The sequence below is a fragment of the Patagioenas fasciata genome, chromosome 11, assembly GCF_037038585.1.
Source record: "Patagioenas fasciata isolate bPatFas1 chromosome 11, bPatFas1.hap1, whole genome shotgun sequence".
NCBI classification, from domain to species: domain Eukaryota; kingdom Metazoa; phylum Chordata; class Aves; order Columbiformes; family Columbidae; genus Patagioenas; species Patagioenas fasciata.
In genome coordinates, this window is record NC_092530.1 from 8,965,983 (window position 1) to 8,987,149 (window position 21,167).

A 21,167-nucleotide genomic window follows, 5' to 3' on the forward strand; every position below is an offset into this window, starting at 1 on the left:
CGTTGTATGTTCAGGGAGTTGCCTTTGAGCAGGTGTAGCCAAACTCCAAAGGTTATGTTTTGATTAAACAGAGACGAGTTCCTGTTAATTGACACGGGGGTTTTTAAGCGTCAGCACACAGAGCAATAAGGTGGCCTTGCTGAGGGTTTCTGCTGATTACAGAAGGAAACCAGAGTGACCCTGTGCCACTTCATCAGGAAATGCTGATGCATCTATGGGTGAGGAAAAGCCTTGTAGGAACAAATCCCAAGAGCAGGGCCAATGTCTTATCTTTAAACACTTACTCTACTCAGCAGTTGTTTTTACTGGGCTGTTGTTGATTTCTCCTCCGCTTGAGACTAATGATTTAATTTTTTGTTATTGTCACCAGAAATACACCCAACTTACTGTCTCTGGCTGAGCTACACAAAACTTCTATTTGTGGCAGGCAGGGCAGAAGAATGGGTGTGAATTACTCCCCTTTCTCCTGAGTCAGCTAAGCAAATACGAGTTCCTCTGGCCTGGAAGATCAAGGAAAACATGAAGCCTGTTGCTTTGCCAGCAGATGCTCATGGGTTAAAACTAGGATTTGAATATCCAGAAAGAACCAGAACCATCTCTCCTGATGAGCTGGTGATTGCTAATTTAATTTTGGATGAACTTCATCAGCTCCTATAAGAATGGAAGCCTTGGCTCTTGCCTACGTGTTGGTAGTTCATGCCCACACATAGCATTTTGGTTGCAAGACTGCTCCGGGGAATTCCTGCTTATTTCTAGGTGGAAAACAACAGCTTCTTGTAACTATTCCCCTTAAACAAAGAAAGCAGAAAATCTTTAAAAGCCATTGAACCATTTTCCTCAAAAATAATTCTGCTTGAATAGCAGTGGTGTAGGCAAGGGAGATAATTCTGACAAAAGATACTGATGGGTTTCAAGGGACCCAAGGGCCACGTGAGCTCTGCTTTTCTGGTCTAGATGATGTGTTGTGCTTGCAGAGCCAGCAGCGAGGAGCAGAGCAGGCTGCTGGTCACAGCGAGGTGAGGTCCTGGTCCCTGCGCAGTGCCGTGGAGAAGCAAGCTGCAAACAGAGCACGAGCTGGACTCTCCCATGCATTCCCAAGGGCAGGCTTTTCGGGGAGATTATTCTTTCCCACTACAGTCAAGCCTGCTTCTTAGGTCCATTAATCATCTGCTTGCTTTCTGGTTCACCCTCCAATTGTGAGAGTTGTCACACGTCTGTGGTTTGGATTCCTCTGCAAAGGTGGTGGATCTGCCTTTTTTTCAGTTTGCTCGCTGCTCTGGGGTAATTTTTCTTGATTTTGCAGTTCTCTTGGATAACTGTGTGAGATACCCGGCCTAGGCATGTGGAGAATAGCTTGGCTACCAGCCTCCAGCACATGGAGCACTTGTTAAAGTCGCAACATACCTTGTGTGCAACTAGGACTGAGACAGGGTCTAAACCCCTCATCTCCTCCTCTAGGAAAAGCAGTTCAGCAGGGAATAAACCAGTGACCTTCATGGCTTTGGCCTGTATCAGCAACAGATGATGAATCACAGCCCCCTACAGTAAGTGCTGTACAAAAGCATAGGAAAAGATAAAGGGTTTAAATCTGTACAGAGATGTTAAATTATTATCCTCAATATACACATGGAGAATTGATGCTTAGGAAGGCAAATAACCTGATCAAAACCAACTCCCTGAATAAATCAGGAGAAAAAAGAAATGGGAGAGAGGCAATCAAACCACACGAGGTCTAGAGGATAAGTTACCCCCTAACAACCCTTTCTGACCTACACATTCCCCATCTGCAGCCCATCACTGGGGCCTCTGGTCCCTCTGCTGACTCAGTTCCCATCAGGTGGTTTGACACAGAACTCACCAGCCAGCAGAAAAGAAGAAAATTGAGAGGTCTGGTCCTCACTTACAGCCAAGATCTTCACCACAGGAACATCCCTTCTTCTTTGCTGGGAAAGTCAATGCTAGCAATAATATTTCATTTTAGAAATTTTGCATTTTGAAAAGAGAGCATAAGAGATTTTATCAATGTCAATGCATGACTCTGGCAGAATCAAGAAGTGGATGTACTTCTCCCAACCAAATTCACAACAAAAAAGAAGGTGGATCTTTTTAGTTATTTGCTACTGCCTTTTAAAGTCTCTAAAATAATAGAAAATTACTCGATTGTAACAAGTGAAAGCTGATTCCAGGGGATGAAGACTTAATAAACACACCAAATATTGCAAGGCTTGTGATAAAATAATGCTGGCAGTACTCTTGTCTCTTCTTTTTCCATAGGAGGTAACCTTGAAATAAATCCTAAAATGATTATAGGCCATTCGATTAGACACACAGAGCTTTTCAATGAATCCTTGAGCTTTCTAATTCCAGTGAAAACAGGATTTCCTTGGGGATATAGTCATGAAAATACCCTTTCAAAAGGGTACCTGTTCATTTTTCACACTGTGTGCCTGAGATGAGGTACTCTGAGAGCTCAGAGGAAAGCACAGTGTCTCTCCTTCGTGTCATTTACTGCTGCAGACACAAGGTCATTGGGAGGGACTGAGCTTCACCAGCTTTGCCCTGGCAGGCAGCCCAGGTCCGTCTTCCTCTGCATGATCCTGATTATTGGTGATCACAGCATGACTGGTGACCAGGGCCACGCACGCTCTTCATAAGGCCCACAGTGATTCCAGAGTGTTTCCAGGGCATGGATTATGCTCCCAATCCAGGCTCTGATTCAGAAATGCTTTAAGGTAAGCACAGCTTACAAAAGTATCCCCAATCTACTGCCGGCAGCGAACAAAACAGTTTAACAATGTTGCGTATATGCCTCTTCTCTTCTTCCACTAAAATAAACTCTAGAACTCTGACTTCCAGTCCTTTCTAATGGGACCTGATGTGTCCTAGGGCCCAGCTCTGTGCACAAGAGTGACTTCACACACATGAATAGTCCCTGGAGTTCAATCATGTGCAAAAAGCTATTTGTGTGCCCGAGTCCTTGTGGAATCAGGGCCCCTGTCTAACCTGCTTCATTTAGCTGTCAACACAGCAGTCTCCGGTTTGCCTAGCAATTATTTCTTTGCCATCTGACGCAGAGGTTAGGTGCTCTTTGTTACTGCTCTTTCAGCTCTGCCCTCCTCCGTGTGCCGCAGTGCCCGAAAGGGATATGTGGATCTCTTCATCAGAGATCATATTGACGCTAGCTGTCACTACGTACGATACCTCGAGACGTTCAATCGCACAACCATTTGTGAGTGCTCTTTTTGGGGTAGCTACTGGGTGGTTACAGTGCCCAGGGGATGCTTGAAGGAAGACTGTTACAATAAGAAACAGAGATTAAAAATAGTTTTTAGCCGTGTTCACTGATGGTCCCAGCACGAACATCAGGCGTTGGCTTAGTGTGGGAGAGAACTCCCTCAGCCAAGGGAGATGGAGTCAGAAATCATCTGACAGAGACGTGAGGGAGGTCACACGTCACCCTCTGCCTGTGGATCCTCCCATGTCTAATTTGGCTCTGCTGCAAAATCAGATTATCCCAGGAAAGAAACGTTTTCAATATACTTTTCTTCCCTGGATAATGTATCAGTCAACCTTTCACATTTCACTCCCAAGGATTTGCGTGATTATGCTGCGTATGGGGTTTTCACCATCAAGAGCGGAATGTTAAAGCCTAAACTGAAGGTAGGAATAAACTCTTGGAATGAAAAATGGTGCAATGAGGCCCTGGAGAGAAGGTGCGTCCTGACTCGAGGCTCTTTCTAGGGGTTGTCTTTAGCCTGGTGACTCTGCGCCCCTGGGTCTTGCTGTAGTCAAGTTGTGTTGGCAACAAGTAATTGAGGGCAGGAACATCGTATCTCAATCCACGCCAGAGGACCCAAGGAAGGGTGCTGCACCAGCCGAACCGGAGTGTTGGCTTCATGCAGAACATGGCAGGGACAGCCACGGTCCCACCGCTGCTTCCTGAGCCTTAATATCAATGCACCATCCTGCAGAGCAGAGCTGCCAAGCGCCTGCTCCTCTGCAGGGCTTTGCTATGGTAATGACATGGCTGGTGCAAGTACTTTTCATTTTATGACCCTTGTAGCCATAGAGCAGGAGAAAAATTATTTAGCAGACAAGAGGAGAATGTTATTTTAAGCCTGGACATCGTAATTTGTGAAATGAGAACACGCTAGCTTCAACACAACTTGAGTCTCCCACCCCACCCTGGCCAGGTTGTAGGCCCTGGTTTTATAGTGTACCACAAAGTCCTACTTCAGGGAGATATTCCTTAAGCCTGAGAGTTTTTATATGAAGTGCAGAGCAGCTATGAAAAACCTTTTTGGAGAACTGTGAAGCATTTATCAGTTAAAGCCATAAAACTGAAATGAAATACATTAAAATAGTGAACACTCATGTTCATTCTAAGAAGGAAAAGCTCTGCCACTAAGCTACATGGTGTAATTAAACGCTGCTTTCCTCTGGGTTGCCAACACTGGGCTGACTTTGCCCTTCCCACAACTAGATCGCATCTGCTTGTGTTTCACAGCTCTGGCAATCCAGAGCTTATCAGCAAGTCAGAAACCTGCACACAGTGTCCCAGAAGACTCAGGCTTTGTACAAGCTAAAGAGCATCTACCTCTGTGCCCAGCTTTGCCTCCAAAAGAAGCTCAGCTCTAAAGGGACCATGGGAGGTTAAAGTCTTTGTAAGGCACCATCCTGCCAGTTGTGACGTTTAGGTTCCCAATGTAGCACAGCCCAAGCTTTTCCCCCACTACTCCCTCAGTTTTGCCCTCAAACTTTTCTCCCCAATTGGCTCTGGTGTGCTAGAAAGGGCACACACTGTGTTTATATAAACCCTCTGTCACCTGGCAGCACCGATCAAACGCCTGTGTGGCAGAGGAATTTCTCCTCTTGTCCTCCATGGCGTAGAAAAGCACTGAAGTTACGCTTTGCTTTTCTTCAGCTCCCAAAGCCAAAATAAACTTTGAGAAAGAAGTAGCTCCGAAGTATAAACAGAATAATTGAAAAACACTTTTCTTTCTTTTAGCAAAAACAGTCTCAACTATTACAAAAGCCCGAGGGCTGCATTGCTGCGCGGTCACAGGAGCGGCTCAGGTCTGGTGCCAGCTGCCTGGCACCGTGCTCCAGGCCCCTCCGACCGCATCACACTTGCTCACAAGAGGTAAAACTCAGGTCTATTCAAAAGGCCAGCTCAAGACATCAGCTAAGCCCCCGCTAAGCCCTAAGAACAACGAAAGGCACAAGACGAAAGGAATAAAGGATTATTCCAAACCCCAGGATTTTCTAAGTCGAAGCAGCACCTGGGTGAAGTCTCGGTAGTAGCTGCGTCCTGGGAGAGCTACATAAGACTCCCAACAACCCTCAGCTCACAAATTAAATGACACTTGACAAACGTATTCAAAGCCATTGGCCTTTTTTTTGGTTGTTTTTGCAAAGCTCAGCACATGGTATTAAGAGGCTGAAATACCTCAGCACCATGAACTAACAGATGGCAAAGCTCAGCTCATGCTCAGTGTGAACTGGCTGTTTCCAGAAACCAGAGGGGACTCTGGAGTCAAGTGCAAGGATGTGTTTGCCTGATAGTGTCTCCTCCTGCAGAGTTTGGGGCTTTTTCTGTTGATTCTTTGCTAAATGTGACGCTGCACCCTGCACATGTCATCCTGAATGTGTTTAGGAATAATGGTACTTTTTAAAAGAAACAGGAGAACAGCAGGGCTGGACACCGCTGGCTACTTTGCTTCCACAGCACTACATGTAATAGCAGTTTTTAGGTAGGGCCATGCTAAATAATGTCACACCGATGCACTGGAGGGAGTTTGTGTTGGCCAGACTCCAACTTCTGATTCTGCAATGGACTTGGTGTCATCAGTCACGCAAAGCTGGGGGGACCAGGACTATCTCTGGTGCTGAAGAAGTGGCCAGGTCTAATTTGAAGTCTCAGCCTGAGGTCTATAGGAAGGGTCAGTATGTCTTGGACAGGAGTCCAAGGGCAGGATCCCCTTTGGGAAGGATTCTCTGGCACCGTGAGATTAGCTGGACTGGCTGAGTTACTGATGGCAATTTGAATGGCTCACGGAAGAAGGCAGAGCCTCCAAAGTGGGAGTGATTCACTCTCCACGCTGAGAGAATGTGCCAGGCTAAGAGCATTTTACTCAAATCCAGCAAAAAAGAGATGAATTGGGAGGTGGGAGGCAAGGAAATCACTGCTTCATCCAGTTGAAAAGTTAAACTCTAATGTTTCTCTTTTTGCTAGATATGTTATCTTCACTATTCTGAGAATAATGCCTCTGTTATAAGCCCAGCTAAAGATTTCTGGCTTATCAAGTTCAAGGCAAAGGAGAAGATACAGATTTGAAGAGCGGGGTGGGGGGGTGAAGAAAACATATGGCTTTAATGTCAAAGCTTTGGAAATTGAGATACTTATCTAAGTCTGTTTTCTCCTTTCCTTGATTATGTTACTTTGGGCAAGGAAACCAGCCTGGCCAACCTCACTCCTGCTTCTTCTCTGTTTCACTTTCTGAAAATTCTATTGTCGTGGATGTACACTCAGATATGCATCTCACAGAGGACAGTTTCACATTGAGAAGACATTTCCTGGGCCAGATTATGATGAGAGAGACCTTTTTCACTACTGTCCTTAAAGACCATTGTCATTAGACAACCCTTGTCACCCCAGCACTGATGACGCTGTCCCAGACACACTGAGCTTGACACCAGTGCACAGCCACGATGCCCACACAGCAAGCAGCTTGCTATTTACTTCAAATGCCGTATTTGTGAACGGTGCTTTGGAAAACAGCAGGCTTTTGATTTGGTTCTAATATAGCACATGCTTCACAGTTGTGAATCAGAGTCGCTCCCCAGAATTATTGTTCTGTCTTCTCCTATTGCTTAATATGTAACGTATGAGCTCACACATCAAATTATTTCCCAAAGATCTGACTTCTTCCACTTTTATATGCGTGTAAAATCCATTTGAAATGAATCTGTTCTCCTAGAAATGGAATAATTCAGTAATAAAGCTAGCTCTAAGAAAAGAAGAGGAAGACTATTAGCAGAGATGCAGGTGCTCAGTGTTAGAAAAGAAAGAGACGAATAAAGGAACCTAAAAACAAAGGGGATCTCACAACTAACTCCACGCTCAACTGAATTGCATGAGTATAAATGCGAGCACTGTGTGGGCCCCCAAATTAGGAACTATTTACAAAACAAAAAGCTTGCTTCAACTGTATTGTGCCTGTTGTGACCATGCTGAATAGCTCGCCTAATGATGATTTCTTCTTTATTTGGGTCAGGTCTTGCTGAAGAAGAATTTTTTGAGAAACCAACGCTAAGCATTGCAAAAGAGCAAATTGTCATCTTGCCGGGAGACACCCTAAAAATAAAATGCAGGTAAGGATTACTCCAGCAATGCTGGATTTCCTCGGTTGTATTGATTACCTTGACCCAGCTGGCATCCCTGGTTACCCTCCCGTGTGTTTCTGCACGGACAGTCTGGCAGGCTGTAGCAGAGCAGGGAGGAAAGCCTCAGGTCAGCATTCAGCTTGGCCACATTCTTCATGTTGTCAAGGGGCTCCAGCAAAACCCTGAGTCAGCACATGGGAAAGCTTATGGGAGGGGGGTGCGCCACAATTAAGGAAAATCCTCATCTGAAAACAGGTTCAGATGCAGCTCCTCTGCAGCTAAAATCACCCTTTTGCTCCCTGTTTGTAAGTAAATGACAAACAAGATCAGCAGGGCATGTCATTAGCTCTTTATATATACACATACAAGCTTAAACTTCTTAACCTCAAATACCATCTAGCCTATAAGATGACAGTTAAATAAACAGCAGTTAATATGTGTACATTCAAAGACCTGACCTGTTTAAACATATCATATTCTTGAAATCAAAGATAACCAGGACACATAAAGAAGCAGACTGCTGATACTGTAAATTATGGCAGCTCTTCAGCTCTTGGCACAATGTATAAAAACCAGCCATACGAGAAACAAGCAAAATTTAGGTAATGACGTGCTTTACAGGGAGATGAGCCTCTGGAAATGGGGGATGTAGCATTTGGTCCCATCTGACTGGCACGAGACCGAGCAGCAAATACAAAGAGTCAGATGTGTTTGTTCGGTCACACAAGAGGCCTCAGACTGAGATGCATGTAAGTGTCACTTGTTCCAAACGTGATTTATGCTCCAAACTATTGTGAGAGGTTGTTTTCTAATGTCTTCCAAGAGCACCGCAGGAGAGAAGGCTCAAGGCAATACAAACTATCACACACACATTTTTACAACTTCTTGCGAAGTCCCCTTGACTGTAGCCATTACATGGATAGTTTCTTGCAACAGAAATTACTGGAAAGAGTAAGAAAAAGGAGTGGGAAGGTGAATCTAAGCTGTAGTTTATGGTGACACATAGGCCCCTTCTCATTTTTGTCCTGGTCTATTTAACTCATTGTTACAGTGAAAGGTAAATTGACTCATGCGGTATAAATTTGTGATGTCTTCTGGAGTGTAAAGCAGTTTTATTCCAAATACCTCCAGCTAGCCGTGGGGCTTATGGGGTCAAAACAACCTTACAGTGGTATTTTTAGCTTGGCAAGCAGCACGCATGATGGCAATAAAGTTTAAACAGTCCTTTAAAATCTAGATGTGGTGCTTCATAAGGCACGTTACGTGGACATGAGTTCGGTGTAGTGCTCCATACCACTTAAACCAATAGTTTTCAGCAGTTCTCCACCCACTGCCTTTTCAATCTATAGGAACATCCTATTTTTGTCATATCACCAGATGAATAAATAGATGAAGAAATTATTAGCACTTCAGTCCCAAACTGCTTTACGGATGTAAAGCAATAAATCCACCTGACAGGTCTGAGAAACAGGAAAATTTGTCAGTGCGCTGTCAGGCCAGCATGGGAACAGAGGCCTGGAGCTCTTCGGTTCCTTGACTCAGGTCATGCAAGAGCTGAGAACAGAAGCTGGAAGTGAGATCTCTGCACTTGGAGTGCCATATTCCCTGTAGAAGGTGCTTTGCAGATGTCTGCGCCCCGACACAGCAGCACCTGCACCCTCAGAGTTGGCTCCAAAGGAGCTCTGGGTCCTTCGCGGTTCGAGGGGGCATCAGGGCTGTGTGGAGCACAGCAGGAAACAGCGAGCCGAGGGTAACCCTGTGTGAACATCTCTTCTCCCTGCAACTCCATTCATTTGAGGTTCGGGGCCAAAGCTGCTCTGGGACTCCCCTCTGCAGATGTGTGAAAATCCCAGAGCAAAGCTGAAGTCTCCATTGCCCACCAGGATAGAATACACAGGAGGAAAAGGTGGGCACATGTGAGGAAGCGGAGCTGTGCGAAATGCCTGACCTGCTCTGCAGAGCTGCTGGTGCAGATTTCCAAGCCTGAGGGACACCAGACTGGGTGACGGTAGAGGGGAAGTGACACGATGACAGCTGAGTGCCTGAGCGTGAAGAGGCATTGTTCCATATTGTTCCATACTCCGGGCCAGGAGTCCCATTTCTTGACAGCGGCGGTCATTATGTCATTAATGACGTTAGTAAGGTAGGGAAAGAGCTCTGGGTAGGGACCTCCACGTCAAAAAATAACGCATTGCTCTGAAGGACGGGAAGCTGGTGTGACGGATGAGGTGGGGCTGTCCAAGTCGACAGTGCATCCAAAAAGAGGGTGAGGTTGCTCACCAGAGAGGATATTCACACTTCTCCCAGTGCTCTCGTTCACCTACGTGCTGGGAATAACCTCAAGAGTTCAGTCCCGTGTCCGCATCATCTTCAGGAAGGCGACTAAAGGACGGGCAGAAACGGGGGCCAAGAGGATGTTTGTTTAAGTGTCACTGAATTTGCTGGCAAACGTGTTCCCTTATTGCACCTCTTGCACCACTACAAAGCTACTGGCACAGAAAGAGTAGTTAGAGTGATTAACTAATTGGAAACTTCACACAGCTTGCTTGTTAGATACACTGGGTTTTAGCATCTCTATACTGAGTCAATGTGTCTAGACCGGATTTCTCCCTGGCGACACTTGGTTGGGGACATCCAGAGGTTCTTACTCCTTCCTCAGCTCAACAAATGCCATTGGGTCAACGGGAACTGCCTGAGTGAGAAGGGGTGAGTCAACCTCCCGTCCTTTCGCAGGGTGGCTTCTCTCTGCAAACACAGACAGACAGAACCACCTCCCTCTAATACTAATTTCATCCGCGGAAAAATCTACAGACCATTACCCCCACATCCCACCAGTTTCCACACTGCTCACCAAAACCAGCCTGCTACAAAAAGACCATAATCTTAATATCACCAGCACGTCCAGCATATACTAATGTGTCACCAGAGCCCAAGCCCAAGAGCTCCAAGAGCTACTGCTGCCATGGGTCGGCCTGATGGTTCCAGCACAACAGGACCAGCACACCTAGTGCCTGTTTCCAAGCTAACTGAGGTCGGTTGAAGGCTCTCTTTGAGTCCTGCAACAGGTTATAAAAAAGCTTTGCTTTTTGTTGGTGAACTACACAGAATTGCATTTGACATTAGCTGTGATCACATCTAAGACAACGAACGGGGCAGGTGGTGAAATGGTGGATCATCTGCCCTGCTGTCTTTATGTTCTGACTGCCATGACAAGATTAATTGGAAAAAAATGTGTCCTGGGCAGATATTCTAAGATTTGTAATCTGATTAGTTCCAGATCCTTCACAAAAATCAAGATTGAGTCACTGCTGATTAAGTAAGAAAGGTGATGCAAAGTTACATAAATGTTCCCTTCTCTCTGTGCAGCCTTAGCGTAGGAAAATAGAAGTTAATTTAGCTGTTAAAATATGCAAAGTCCTCAGCTTGGAAGAAACATATAATTTTATCTGGTGGCTTCTAAAGTTTGAAGTGGCTAAAATATAGTGTTATAAAAACAAACTCACGTTTCCTCCAGGAGCAATCCCACTACAGTTCCCACGGACTATTTCAGGAATCTCCTCTGTTCTGGGGCAGAACGCAGGGTGACCCACCTTAATTCCTTATGGGTGGAAACGCCAGCACCCAGCAACCTTTGCCATTCATTTCCAAATTACAAGAGTAGGAACACTGGGAACATCAGTGACAGTTGGCCGGAAGGAAGCCCAAATTTTCTCTGAAGTCATGCCTGTATTCTTCATTTTGGGGTGTTGTGTTGGCAGGGGAGCACCTTCTGTAAGCTGGCGTTTGAGGGAGGGCCAGAAGGAAGACCCCCGGGTGCACGTCAGCAATTGCCGCAACAGCACAAGGCAGAGCTGCAGCATGCTCGTCATCAGGAAAGTCACAGCTAACGACACCGGGTACTTCACCTGCGTTCACGATGACTCCCCATCTAATGAGGATCTCACGGCCAAGATCTATGTGTTTGTTAGAGGTAAGAATTTCACTTCATTTTGTTGCTGTGTCCTTTTGGTACTGGAAGTTGTGTTCAGCGGTGGGATCTGTGCTAGGCAGCCCAGTTCGGATGCTCTCTCAAATCCCAGCTCCACACTGGCCCAGCGCTGGAGCAAGCGCCAGCTTTGACATTTTGAAGAGCCTGCATATATTTGGATTTTCATGTCTGCTGAATTCACAGGGACACAGATATGAGAACCAGAAATTACCCATCTCATTCCATTCTGGAACTTGAAAACTAGACTGTCCCATCTAGTTTTCTGTTTCAAATAACTGATACACTGACTTCTTTAAACCTCTTTTCCTTTTATTTTCCTTTTAAGACTAAATTCTTCTATCCTAAAGGGTTTTGCTATCACAGCGCTTTTCCTAAGATTCACCCTCAATACCCAAGTCCTGCCTCTTTCCCTTCCTCCGCAGGCATGAAACTCCCCGACAGCGTTCTTTGTACACATTTGTCTACTGCTTTGTCCTTCACATTTGTGAGACACACTCAGCGATGACTGCATTATACATATTTTATTGCAAAAATGGCCTATTGCTCATTTTTGTTCTCTTTGAGCTGTCTCTCCCCATGTGTCAGAATCATTCAGTTCAGAGCAAATAATAAATGGAAGCAGAAACTTCAGAGGAGCACGGTCTTCTGTGATTAAGTGAATATAATACACTGAACAACCATTTCAATAATACAGATTTTTGTTAGAATATTCCCCAATTTTTTTCAGCTCTGCTTGACAAATGCATTACTAAACCACTGAATCATCCTGGATCTTTCCAGCTGAGATTGTGAGTAGTCAGATAAAGGAGCTGACTTGTAGTGTCTTGAATAGGGGACATCATGAACTCCACTGGTGCTGAATAGGCTCGCTATTCATTTCCCCACAAATACTCATGAAATGAATTCATTTTTCTAGCAAATGCTAAACTGTGAGTCTTTGAATCCTCTTCCTAAAACAAACGCTGGAGCGGCAATGAGTTTGTCTGATATTATTTGAATAGTTCATCAAACCTATAGTTACAGAAAACATATGTCTCCACGAGGTGACTTCCATCCCAAGGGGACTGTAAAACGCCCGCACAGCTAAATTCAACTTCTGCACTACTAGGTGAACACACCTGTTTGATTCATGTGGATGACATTTTCCTGTCTCTTCATGTCTATTGAGAATAGTCCCTTTCTACTCTTATCCTGCTTTCCCAGCAAGTCTTCCTCTTATCGGAAAGTAGCTTTTTGGTGTTACTTGTTAGTTCCTGCGGTCACTTTTTTTTCTGCCTTTCTATTTCCTTTCTCTGATTTTTTCTTGTAACTCTTAAGCCCTGCTTGCTTTATCCACCCTAGTTCTTGTGCTGAGCTGTTTCCTTTTCTCATTACATACTCCTCAGATGCCCCACATCTAATATTGTTAACCCAGCCCAATGCCTACGCTTCAGGAAACAGTGCATTGAAAACTCAATTCTCTCTCCTGATTCAGTGCCCTGGCTGGCTACCCAGGCCTTCATCACTCTATGGCGGGAGCACGTGCAGGAAACGTTATAGATCTTTTGGGACTGCCTGAGCATTTTCCTTAAGAAAATACCTCAAGTTATGAAATGCTTGCTGGTGATGCACTTGGAACAGCGTTAATCTAAAAAAATCACAGGATGTCCTCTTGCTTGCCTGCGACTGTTGTGCCAAGGTTCCCCTGAAAAACAGCACTGGATGGATGTTTCTCTAAATCACCCTCCAAGACTGTCCTCTCTCGGATGCAATTTGTGTTATATGCCCTCCTTGTGCTAAAAGCTCTCACTCAGACTCCTGTGCTTTAAAAGTTATTGAGGGAAAAGAGGGTGGAGAATGAACCAGCTTGTACTGTGCACTCTATGGGTGATGGAGTGAGAAAGGTAAGTCAGCTGGATCCCTCCGGTTCGTGTCCTGGCGAGATGCTCATCGGCCCAAAGCTGCTCTCTGCCACAGCAGCGCAGTCGATAAGCTCGCAGCAGCGAAATAAAGCTATTTATACCTCGGCATGGCTGCTGTCCTCAGGACACGCTCTTCCTCCCATTCAGCTCCTGTGTACATTTGTCGAAAGCCAGCAGGCTGTTCTGGGGACAAGACCTCACCTTCAGCGAAGGGCTCCACAAATTGTGAAGTTAAGCAAGGCATTTGGAATGTACCTACGATTTTCTTCAATATTTAAAAGTGCCTTTTTAAGAAAATTGATCTGACAGTGTCTGGGCGTCACTGAGAAGCCCATCAGTTGTCTCCACGTGAGAGCCAGGCGAGGGTGAGATCCAAAAGCCATCTCTGCGGGTGTTTTGTGGAGAGAGCGAGTGCTCAGCAGGGTGTTTATGAGACTGAGCCAGGTGGAGTGAAAAAATGCAGAGCCAGACCCTGAAGGCTGGAGATTCCTCTGAGCTTACAAGCCATTATTGCCAAAAAAGGAAGGGGAATGGTATTTTTTCCCTTCATTCCTGGCCTGCTGCTTGACACCAAAATGAGAACATGATTGTATCGGAAGCCCTGCTTATTGGTTATTATTTCCTGTGCTTGCTTCTGTTTTTACAGCCTCCCTAGTGGAGTTTCTAACCCCTGTCAGAATCTGGCATTCAGCAGCTCTCCCCCGCGGTGCAGTTGAGCCGTGACCCCTGCACATCAGCGGGATCATAAGGGACCCGAAGGCGGCAGGGTCGGCCACCATGCCTCAGCCGTGCACCGGCAGGCTGGAGGGGGAACTCAGGATCTTAATCCTGAGTAATTGTTCCCGAGGCCTTTTCTGCTTCCTGCTGCAGTTTCAGCTCCCAAAGATTGTAATTAAAAAGAAGAAAACCCCCTTCTCCTGCTGCCCATCTCCTTGTTGAAAATACAACATATCTTAGGGCTGGAACAGAAAGAGTTGGGCGTTTTTTAAGTGCCTTGTTTAACCTCATTGCAACTCTGAGGGACAATTAACTGCAGGGAGATGCAGCACCTGGTCGAACACGGCGCTGCAGAGCTGAGCGGGAAGAGCAGCCAAGCAACTGTCCCGGGGCTGCTGTCAGAGAACGGGGTGAACGGGGGAAGCAAGAATACGCTGCCTCTGCTGAGTCAGTGCTGGACCAGCAGCAGCAAAGCCAAGTCTTCACCGCAAACCAGCTGAATCCCACGTCAGAAAGTCTCACACGGATGGCATCTCCACTGCAAATGCTGCCAAAACCAGCTAGCAAATGTCATTTGCTTCTGCCTATCTCCGGCAATTACCCTTCCCAACCAAATGGATACTTCCCTGTGAGGAATGCACTCATTTATTTCAACCTTTGAGATCCCTGTGCCAAAGGAAAGGGCAGGCTGTCTATTTTGTGTGAAAATATAGAGAGCACTCTCTACAGTGTTTCCTAGGGCACATATAAAATTTAACATGGCTTAGAGAAGGAGGAAAAAAATAAATCAAGCAAAGATTCGCTCCACCTTCCCAAAGGGCTGTCCCAGGCCCCAGCCTAGGCAGAAGTCAGGCCTTGTAGCTCTCAGCCATTTGAAATACTGTCAGCAAACAAATTGTCTCAAAGTAAGATAGTCCTCGGGGGTCTGCTGGAAGAGCTCTCCATGTCCACTAAAATGCTGCCTCAGCTTGTGCAGTGATTTCCCCTCGCGGTCTGATTTAAAAAGGGGACGCATCCAAGCAGCCTGTCCTGCTAAAGCGCGCATCCCGCTGCGGGCCACCCCAAGGAAGGGGGTGAGCTCTCCCTTGCTATGGCACAGTGAGGAGCCCTGGTGCTGCAAGTGCTGCATCAGGGCAGGGTGTCACATCAGCTCTATCACACAGTACAGCCCAGCAATGTGAAGCTCCATCTTCTTCATCCCTTTCCCACCAAGAGAAATCCAAAGAGGACAGAAGTGCATGAAAGCACCCCTCACATGAGATCGTATTTGGGTTCTGATGTCCTCTGAAGCTGACTTCTGCCTCCTTCATTCTCTTGACAGTTCACAGAGACAATCTGAGTGTGAGAAGCAGAAATGCAGGGCTGGGGTGACAGCCCTGACTCGGGCTTTGGCTTGCTTTCCAGAAGATATTACCAGTGAGGAGAGAGTTGGAGCTGCATTTCTTCTTTCTTCCTTTCACACTGGAGACACTGAGACAGCTCCACTTGCTGCCAGACACTCAGCGAGCAGCGATAGGCAAACACCGTCCTGTCTGCTCCGCGTGGAGCCCGGCAGATAAGCCGCTGTCTCGCTCAGGCTGGTGGAAGGGTTTGGCACCATGTCCCAGTTAACAGTGTTGAGGGCCACATGATGTGGAAATACAGGTGACGTCACTCTGCAGGACCCTCTCTGTTGTTCCTCAAGTATTAAGGGCTGGATCCAAGGGAAAAGTCAGATGCTTTTAATTCTGAAATCAAGACATTCAGTATCTTCAGATCATATCCTAAAGGATACGGGGAGGAGCCTTGTAAGACATGATGTTGAGTGAGCAGCACAAGCTCCTGGCACTAAGTCAGTGACAGCACTTGACATCCCAGCGGGAAGAGCTAACGATCCTCTCCTTCTCATTGATAAAGAATTTCTAAATGAAAGCTCAACAGCCAAAATCACGCACACATTCCCTTCTTCCTTCCCATTTGTTATTCACTTAATAATTGCTAATTGCTGAGCCTTATCCAAGGTCTGCAGCTGGCAGCAGCTAATGTAGGGGACCTGCTCTTAATGATGGGGCTTTGGTAGAGCTGGTGAACATTTTCTACAAAGTCAATGCCTGCCTAAAATCTAGTGTTGCAGGGAGTCAGAATTTATGAGTTCTTCTGATGCTTGAAACATAAGTCCAGCCAAAGCATGGAGACTTGTTTGTTTGGTGGTTTTGTTTTGTATTTTAAAAATCCTTCTGTCTTGGCTTTTATTTGTTTGGCAGTGAGAAGCATTTTGCTTCCACGATTTTTGATGGAACGCTTTTTAAAGTAATATTTTTCTCTACAAATATTCCTGTGTTTCTAACAATAATCTCCAGGGGAAGAATGTATTTCATTTGACCAAAACAGAATGCTTCATGTTGACTCAGAATGGCTTCTGGGGGTTTTGCAGTCAGTTTTGTTTTGCCTAAGAGAAAATATTCTGCTTTCTGTTTAATCTAAGCATTCCACCACCAATTCTTCCCATTGGCCTGCCAAACTGAAAAGTCTCTTATTTTACTTTCAAAGATCCATTTTCAAAACAAGTGACTTTATAGAAGTTACTCCTGCACGTAGAAGAAGCTTTGATGTGTTACCAGGAGGAATACAGCAGACTAGGCAACTTCCTTGTAAAGCTTTCCAAAATACTCTGACCAAAATGTCACTTAACTGCTAATGATCCTATTAACATAAAGAACAGATTAGAAACCTCCTCTCACTGTTTTTGAGCTTGCTAAAGACAAACTTCATGGGGGTTATGTCAAAACATGAACTCAAAGAACCTGTGAGACTGCCCAGGTTTCCCAGCTAAGGTATGGCTGAATGAATAAATAAATAGTGAGGGCGAGAGAATTATCTTTCGCAGGAACAAAGTGAGAAGCAAAATGAGAACATTCGGGAATTTCACAGACAAGAACAGCCATGGATGACTGTCCTCAAAGGCCATTTAGTGCTTATCATCTCTGTGGGCTGATGGATACTGTCAGCAAGGGGGAGGTGATGCTATCTCCACAGTTTCGGATATGGTACAAATATCAGGAGACAAATTGTCGTCACGGTGTACGAAACGAGCAGAAAGGAAAAGAACCCCAAACCTTGTACGAACTCCTGTGTGTCCTCAGGAGGATGCTTTGAACACGCAGGCAGGTGATACACGGCTGAGAAGTCAAGAGCTGTAGGAGAGAGCCTGAGTGTACAAGCTGCCGAGTTCCTGGGGTGCAATGCTGTGTCCCGGTCCCTCGGCTGCATGTGCTGTCAGGAGGGGCTGTGAGCGCTCTGGGGAGCGGGATTCAAACGGCAAGTGAGCAGGACACAATAGCAGACCTCCAGCACTTCCTGGCAGATAGACACCTATATTACACACACTGCTAAACAAAAGAACGGATGTCACCGCGAGGCGAAGGAGTCCTGTATCTGTGTTCACACACTGTCGCTGCTGAGGCTTGAAGAGAGAACTGCATGTTCCTCAGGCAATTCCTATTAGATTGCTGAGTTAAAAGCGACCCACCCTAAGCTCATCTCAAGCAGCAATTATTCTCCTTCTAGACAGAGAGAGAATTTAACCATGCAGGGTTTCACCGCCTGAAGGTAACCAATGTTCCTATAGGCACTTGACCTTTGCGTGTGTGCAGCAGGAGGGATTTTTCTGCCTGGCTCTGTCCCTGTGGCTGGACCGCAGGCCCCTTCCCCTCCACGTCCCGCTGCCTCGGCTTCCTTCGCTTTGCTGTTTGTGTTCCCTCCTGAGCTGTGCTGGGTAAACAGTAACACCCTGGCCTGGCTGCAGTTTCCTGCAAACTTCCACTGACCTGGAGAGCCAGACAGCCAGTCTGAGACCGAAGGGAAGGGGCCCTTCCCTCGCCTCCGAGCCGCTGCTGCAGCCGATAAGTCCCCAACATGCTATGGCTCTTGTCTTTCTTCACATATAATGAGCTTTGCAGCCCACAGTAAATTATTCTTTTTAATTATGCTATGGAAACTGAGAGGTGTTTCTTTAGGGATAAGATTCATAGGGCATACTACCTTCCCAGCTCAGGAGGAACAGATGTGCCAAGCTGCGGGGAAATACCCTATTTTCATAAAGTGTTTCTTCGCTGAGAATTTTTTCCCTCTGAGTTCAGTGCTGGTAGCTGCAGAGTTTCCAAGTCTGGTATTGCAGGATGGCACCTGCGTTTCCCATGCCCAGTTGCAACAGTTGAGTGCAGTTGATTCACACCATCTGGAACTGGAGATCTTCCCTGCAGCTAAGGTTATCGTTTTTAAAGAAAAGTGCCCTTGTCCCTTCTCTTTCAAGAAGTCCTGTCTCTGAGAGACTGTTTTACAAGGAGTTAACTGATTGTTGGTTAACCGAAGGTGGTGAACATGTTAGTAAAGCTGGCAGTGACAGTCCCGATGTCCCAGCAGATTGTTTTTCCATGCCACAGTCAGCCTGAACTACCCAGGCGTTTCATGAAGGATTCAGTTTTTTGTCTGCGCAAACCGTAACAAAGGTATCAGCTGGCAGTTGATGAGTTCCCTGTTCAGTATTTATACAGGGGCTTTGGAGCTGCCGGAGCGAAGCACAAGCAGGGGACAGGACGCACCAGGGTTCGCTCTCTTGCTCTGCGGGCTGATGCTCTTTAGTACATGTTATTTTTTCTTTTGCACAGAGTTTCACACTTAGGGATAAAAAAAGCCTCCCTGGCCTCACTGACATACCCTGGGTTATTTAGTGAGTGCTTGACCTTCACCTGCAAGTGCCGTTACCTTTCATTCCAGGGTTGCTTTCCACTGATGGCCAAAGTGTAGACCTAAGCTCACGTTTAAACTCTCATAGTTTAGCCCTGCAAGCAGCTGCCATGGCAGCATCTTCACATCAGGAGTTTCTCCCCAAACTCATACAGGCATCCCAGCCTGATCAAGAGCTCCAGCACAGATTGCAATGGGGAGGAAAGGAGGCCTTGGGCAGAGAGAGCTCTCTTTACACTGAGCCTAAACCTGGATAAAGCCCCGAGACAACACACATTACAGCCACCCAGGAAACCTCGCTTACTGTAGGAAAGAGAAGGACCCATAAAATAGAAACCACTTTTCTTTTTTTTTAAAAACAAAGTAAACATAATGCCCATGAGACTTGATATCCAGTAGCAATTAACAATCAATCACAGCTCAAGCCGTCCTTTCCTTTCCCAGCCCAATCTTTATAACCCAGAAACTGCCTCTTGCTGTTAATTGCACAGTGATTTTCAAACACCATCTAGATTTCAAATACTGATGGTGGAAGGCTCGATTTATATATTTTGGCTTCCAATTCAGATTGCAGCTTATGATCTAGGATAGTGTAATTCTAGCTACCGGCTAGACATATGGTAATTCAGGTGCAGGCTGCTATTAAAAATCAATTAGGAGTGAAATATAGCTTCTGTTACATACACTGTAAATTCATGCTTCCCGTTTAGGTGTTCTCCAGTAATTTAGTATCACCATGATGAGTATTCATCCTATTTACTGCTGAAAAACTAGATTATTTTTAGGTCTGTTGTGAATCTTAAAAGATTCACAGAGGTCAACCTTGGGGGTAGGGAGAGACGATAGAGGAGAATGGGCTTAAAGGAGTATTATTTCTTCACTGAACAGGAAATATTTTGGAGAAATTTTATTCTGTTTTGACTAAGATATTTCAATCATCGCATAATTCAACATTTTATGACATTTTAGGATTATTTAACTTTTGCTTAGCTGCCTTCTTTTGATTTATGTTACTTTTTAAACAAACAGTGCTATTCTGAAATTCCCTCTACAAATACTGGCACAAATATTTTTAAATTCAGTGCTCCCATTTTTTCGGTTAAAACAATTAGTCTAAATTTGATCCAGATTTGTTAATAGTTAGGTATCAAGACGCTCCTTTATTCACAGCAAGTCTCTTCTTGGCCTTCTCCCATCACCTGGCACATCAGATTTTCCCTCTTTCTCTCCATAGGACTAAAAAGAAAGATGAATATACTTCTCTTGACACCTTTTTGCATGCCCAGTGTTTGTTGCAAATATACAAAAATCTACTTTATCTGCTTTTTCCTACAACAAATAATGCAAAGATCTTCTTTAAACAATCCAGGGTCATCTTTTAAGTAGAAAGGCCTTTCACCATTTACACAAACTTTAAAATTTGCTTTAAAAATATTGTCAAATTTGATACCCCCAAGTATGGCTTAGCTGGGGAGCAAGACTACAGAGCTATTACACAGCACTAATGCTCAGGGACAGACGCTAAACACATTTCCATAATGTGACTCAATAGAAGAATTTAGTGGACCTGTTTGGGAAAGGGCATAAAATGCTGGCTTGAATATAATTTCCGATTAATTTTAGGGATGGGCACAAGCTACAAAGTTGTGGTCTGGAGATCAGGTTTCTCAGCTCAAGGTTTGACTAAACCAGTGCCTGCCTCACCAGAAAGTTCAGATGTAAAGTTCATGCCTAATTTTTTAATTAATTCATCTCACATAATGATTCTTGCAATGCCCTTACTCCAAAGTACATACTTTCTTATAGACCAATCCAGCCAGAACAAACCAATGGCATGGAGTAAAACTGACATGAAAAGACACTACTAGAAATGATAGACAAGGTCCAGATTTCTGGTCGTTATCTTCTGTTTGCCTTGTGTTCAGTGCCACTGCTCGACTCCTCCTCGCAGCTTCCACGTTACTCACCATCTCCTGTACTTGCACAGCGATCCAAGTGCCCCTTGTAAAACATCATCCCAGCACGTGTGACCTCCTCGAGACACACACGGAACTCCAACCAACATTTGCTCTCATCATGATGAAGCACATGGTACATTTTGTCCACTTGTCCTTTCACCCTTCATGTTTTTATGAGTCAAAGTGTTTTGGGTTGTGGAGTGAAGGAACTCCAGCTCTGCACTGAGCTAGTTCTTTGATGATTAATTCCGAGTGACAGCACTTACGTATTTCCATGACATTCCTTAAGCAAGGACAGTTGTCATTAGCCAGGAAATCAACACTGATATCCCCAAATGAATGACCTGTTCTCAGATGAGTTACCTCTTGTGGAGAAATAAAGACAAAGTGAGTGAGATAAACCAACTCTGTTTTCCTTTGTTGGTGAAGTTGTGGAAGAGCAAATCCAAACCTCACAGTCCCTGTTGAAGCTGTTCTGTAGGTCACTTATAA

At 45.3% G+C, this 21,167-nt stretch overlaps 1 protein-coding gene across 2 annotated transcripts in view; it reads left to right on the top strand.

Moving 5' to 3' along the window:
- LOC136106322 (vascular endothelial growth factor receptor kdr-like) overlaps positions 1-21,167 on the top strand; it is a 130,504-nt gene that overhangs the window by 28,453 nt on the left and 80,884 nt on the right. For both annotated transcript variants that reach the window (XM_065846616.2, XM_065846617.2), the window contains exons 2-3: positions 7,278-7,374; positions 11,145-11,356. In XM_065846616.2, the coding sequence (XP_065702688.1) occupies positions 7,278-7,374; positions 11,145-11,356 (309 nt within the window). The remainder of the gene's footprint in view (positions 1-7,277; positions 7,375-11,144; positions 11,357-21,167) is intronic.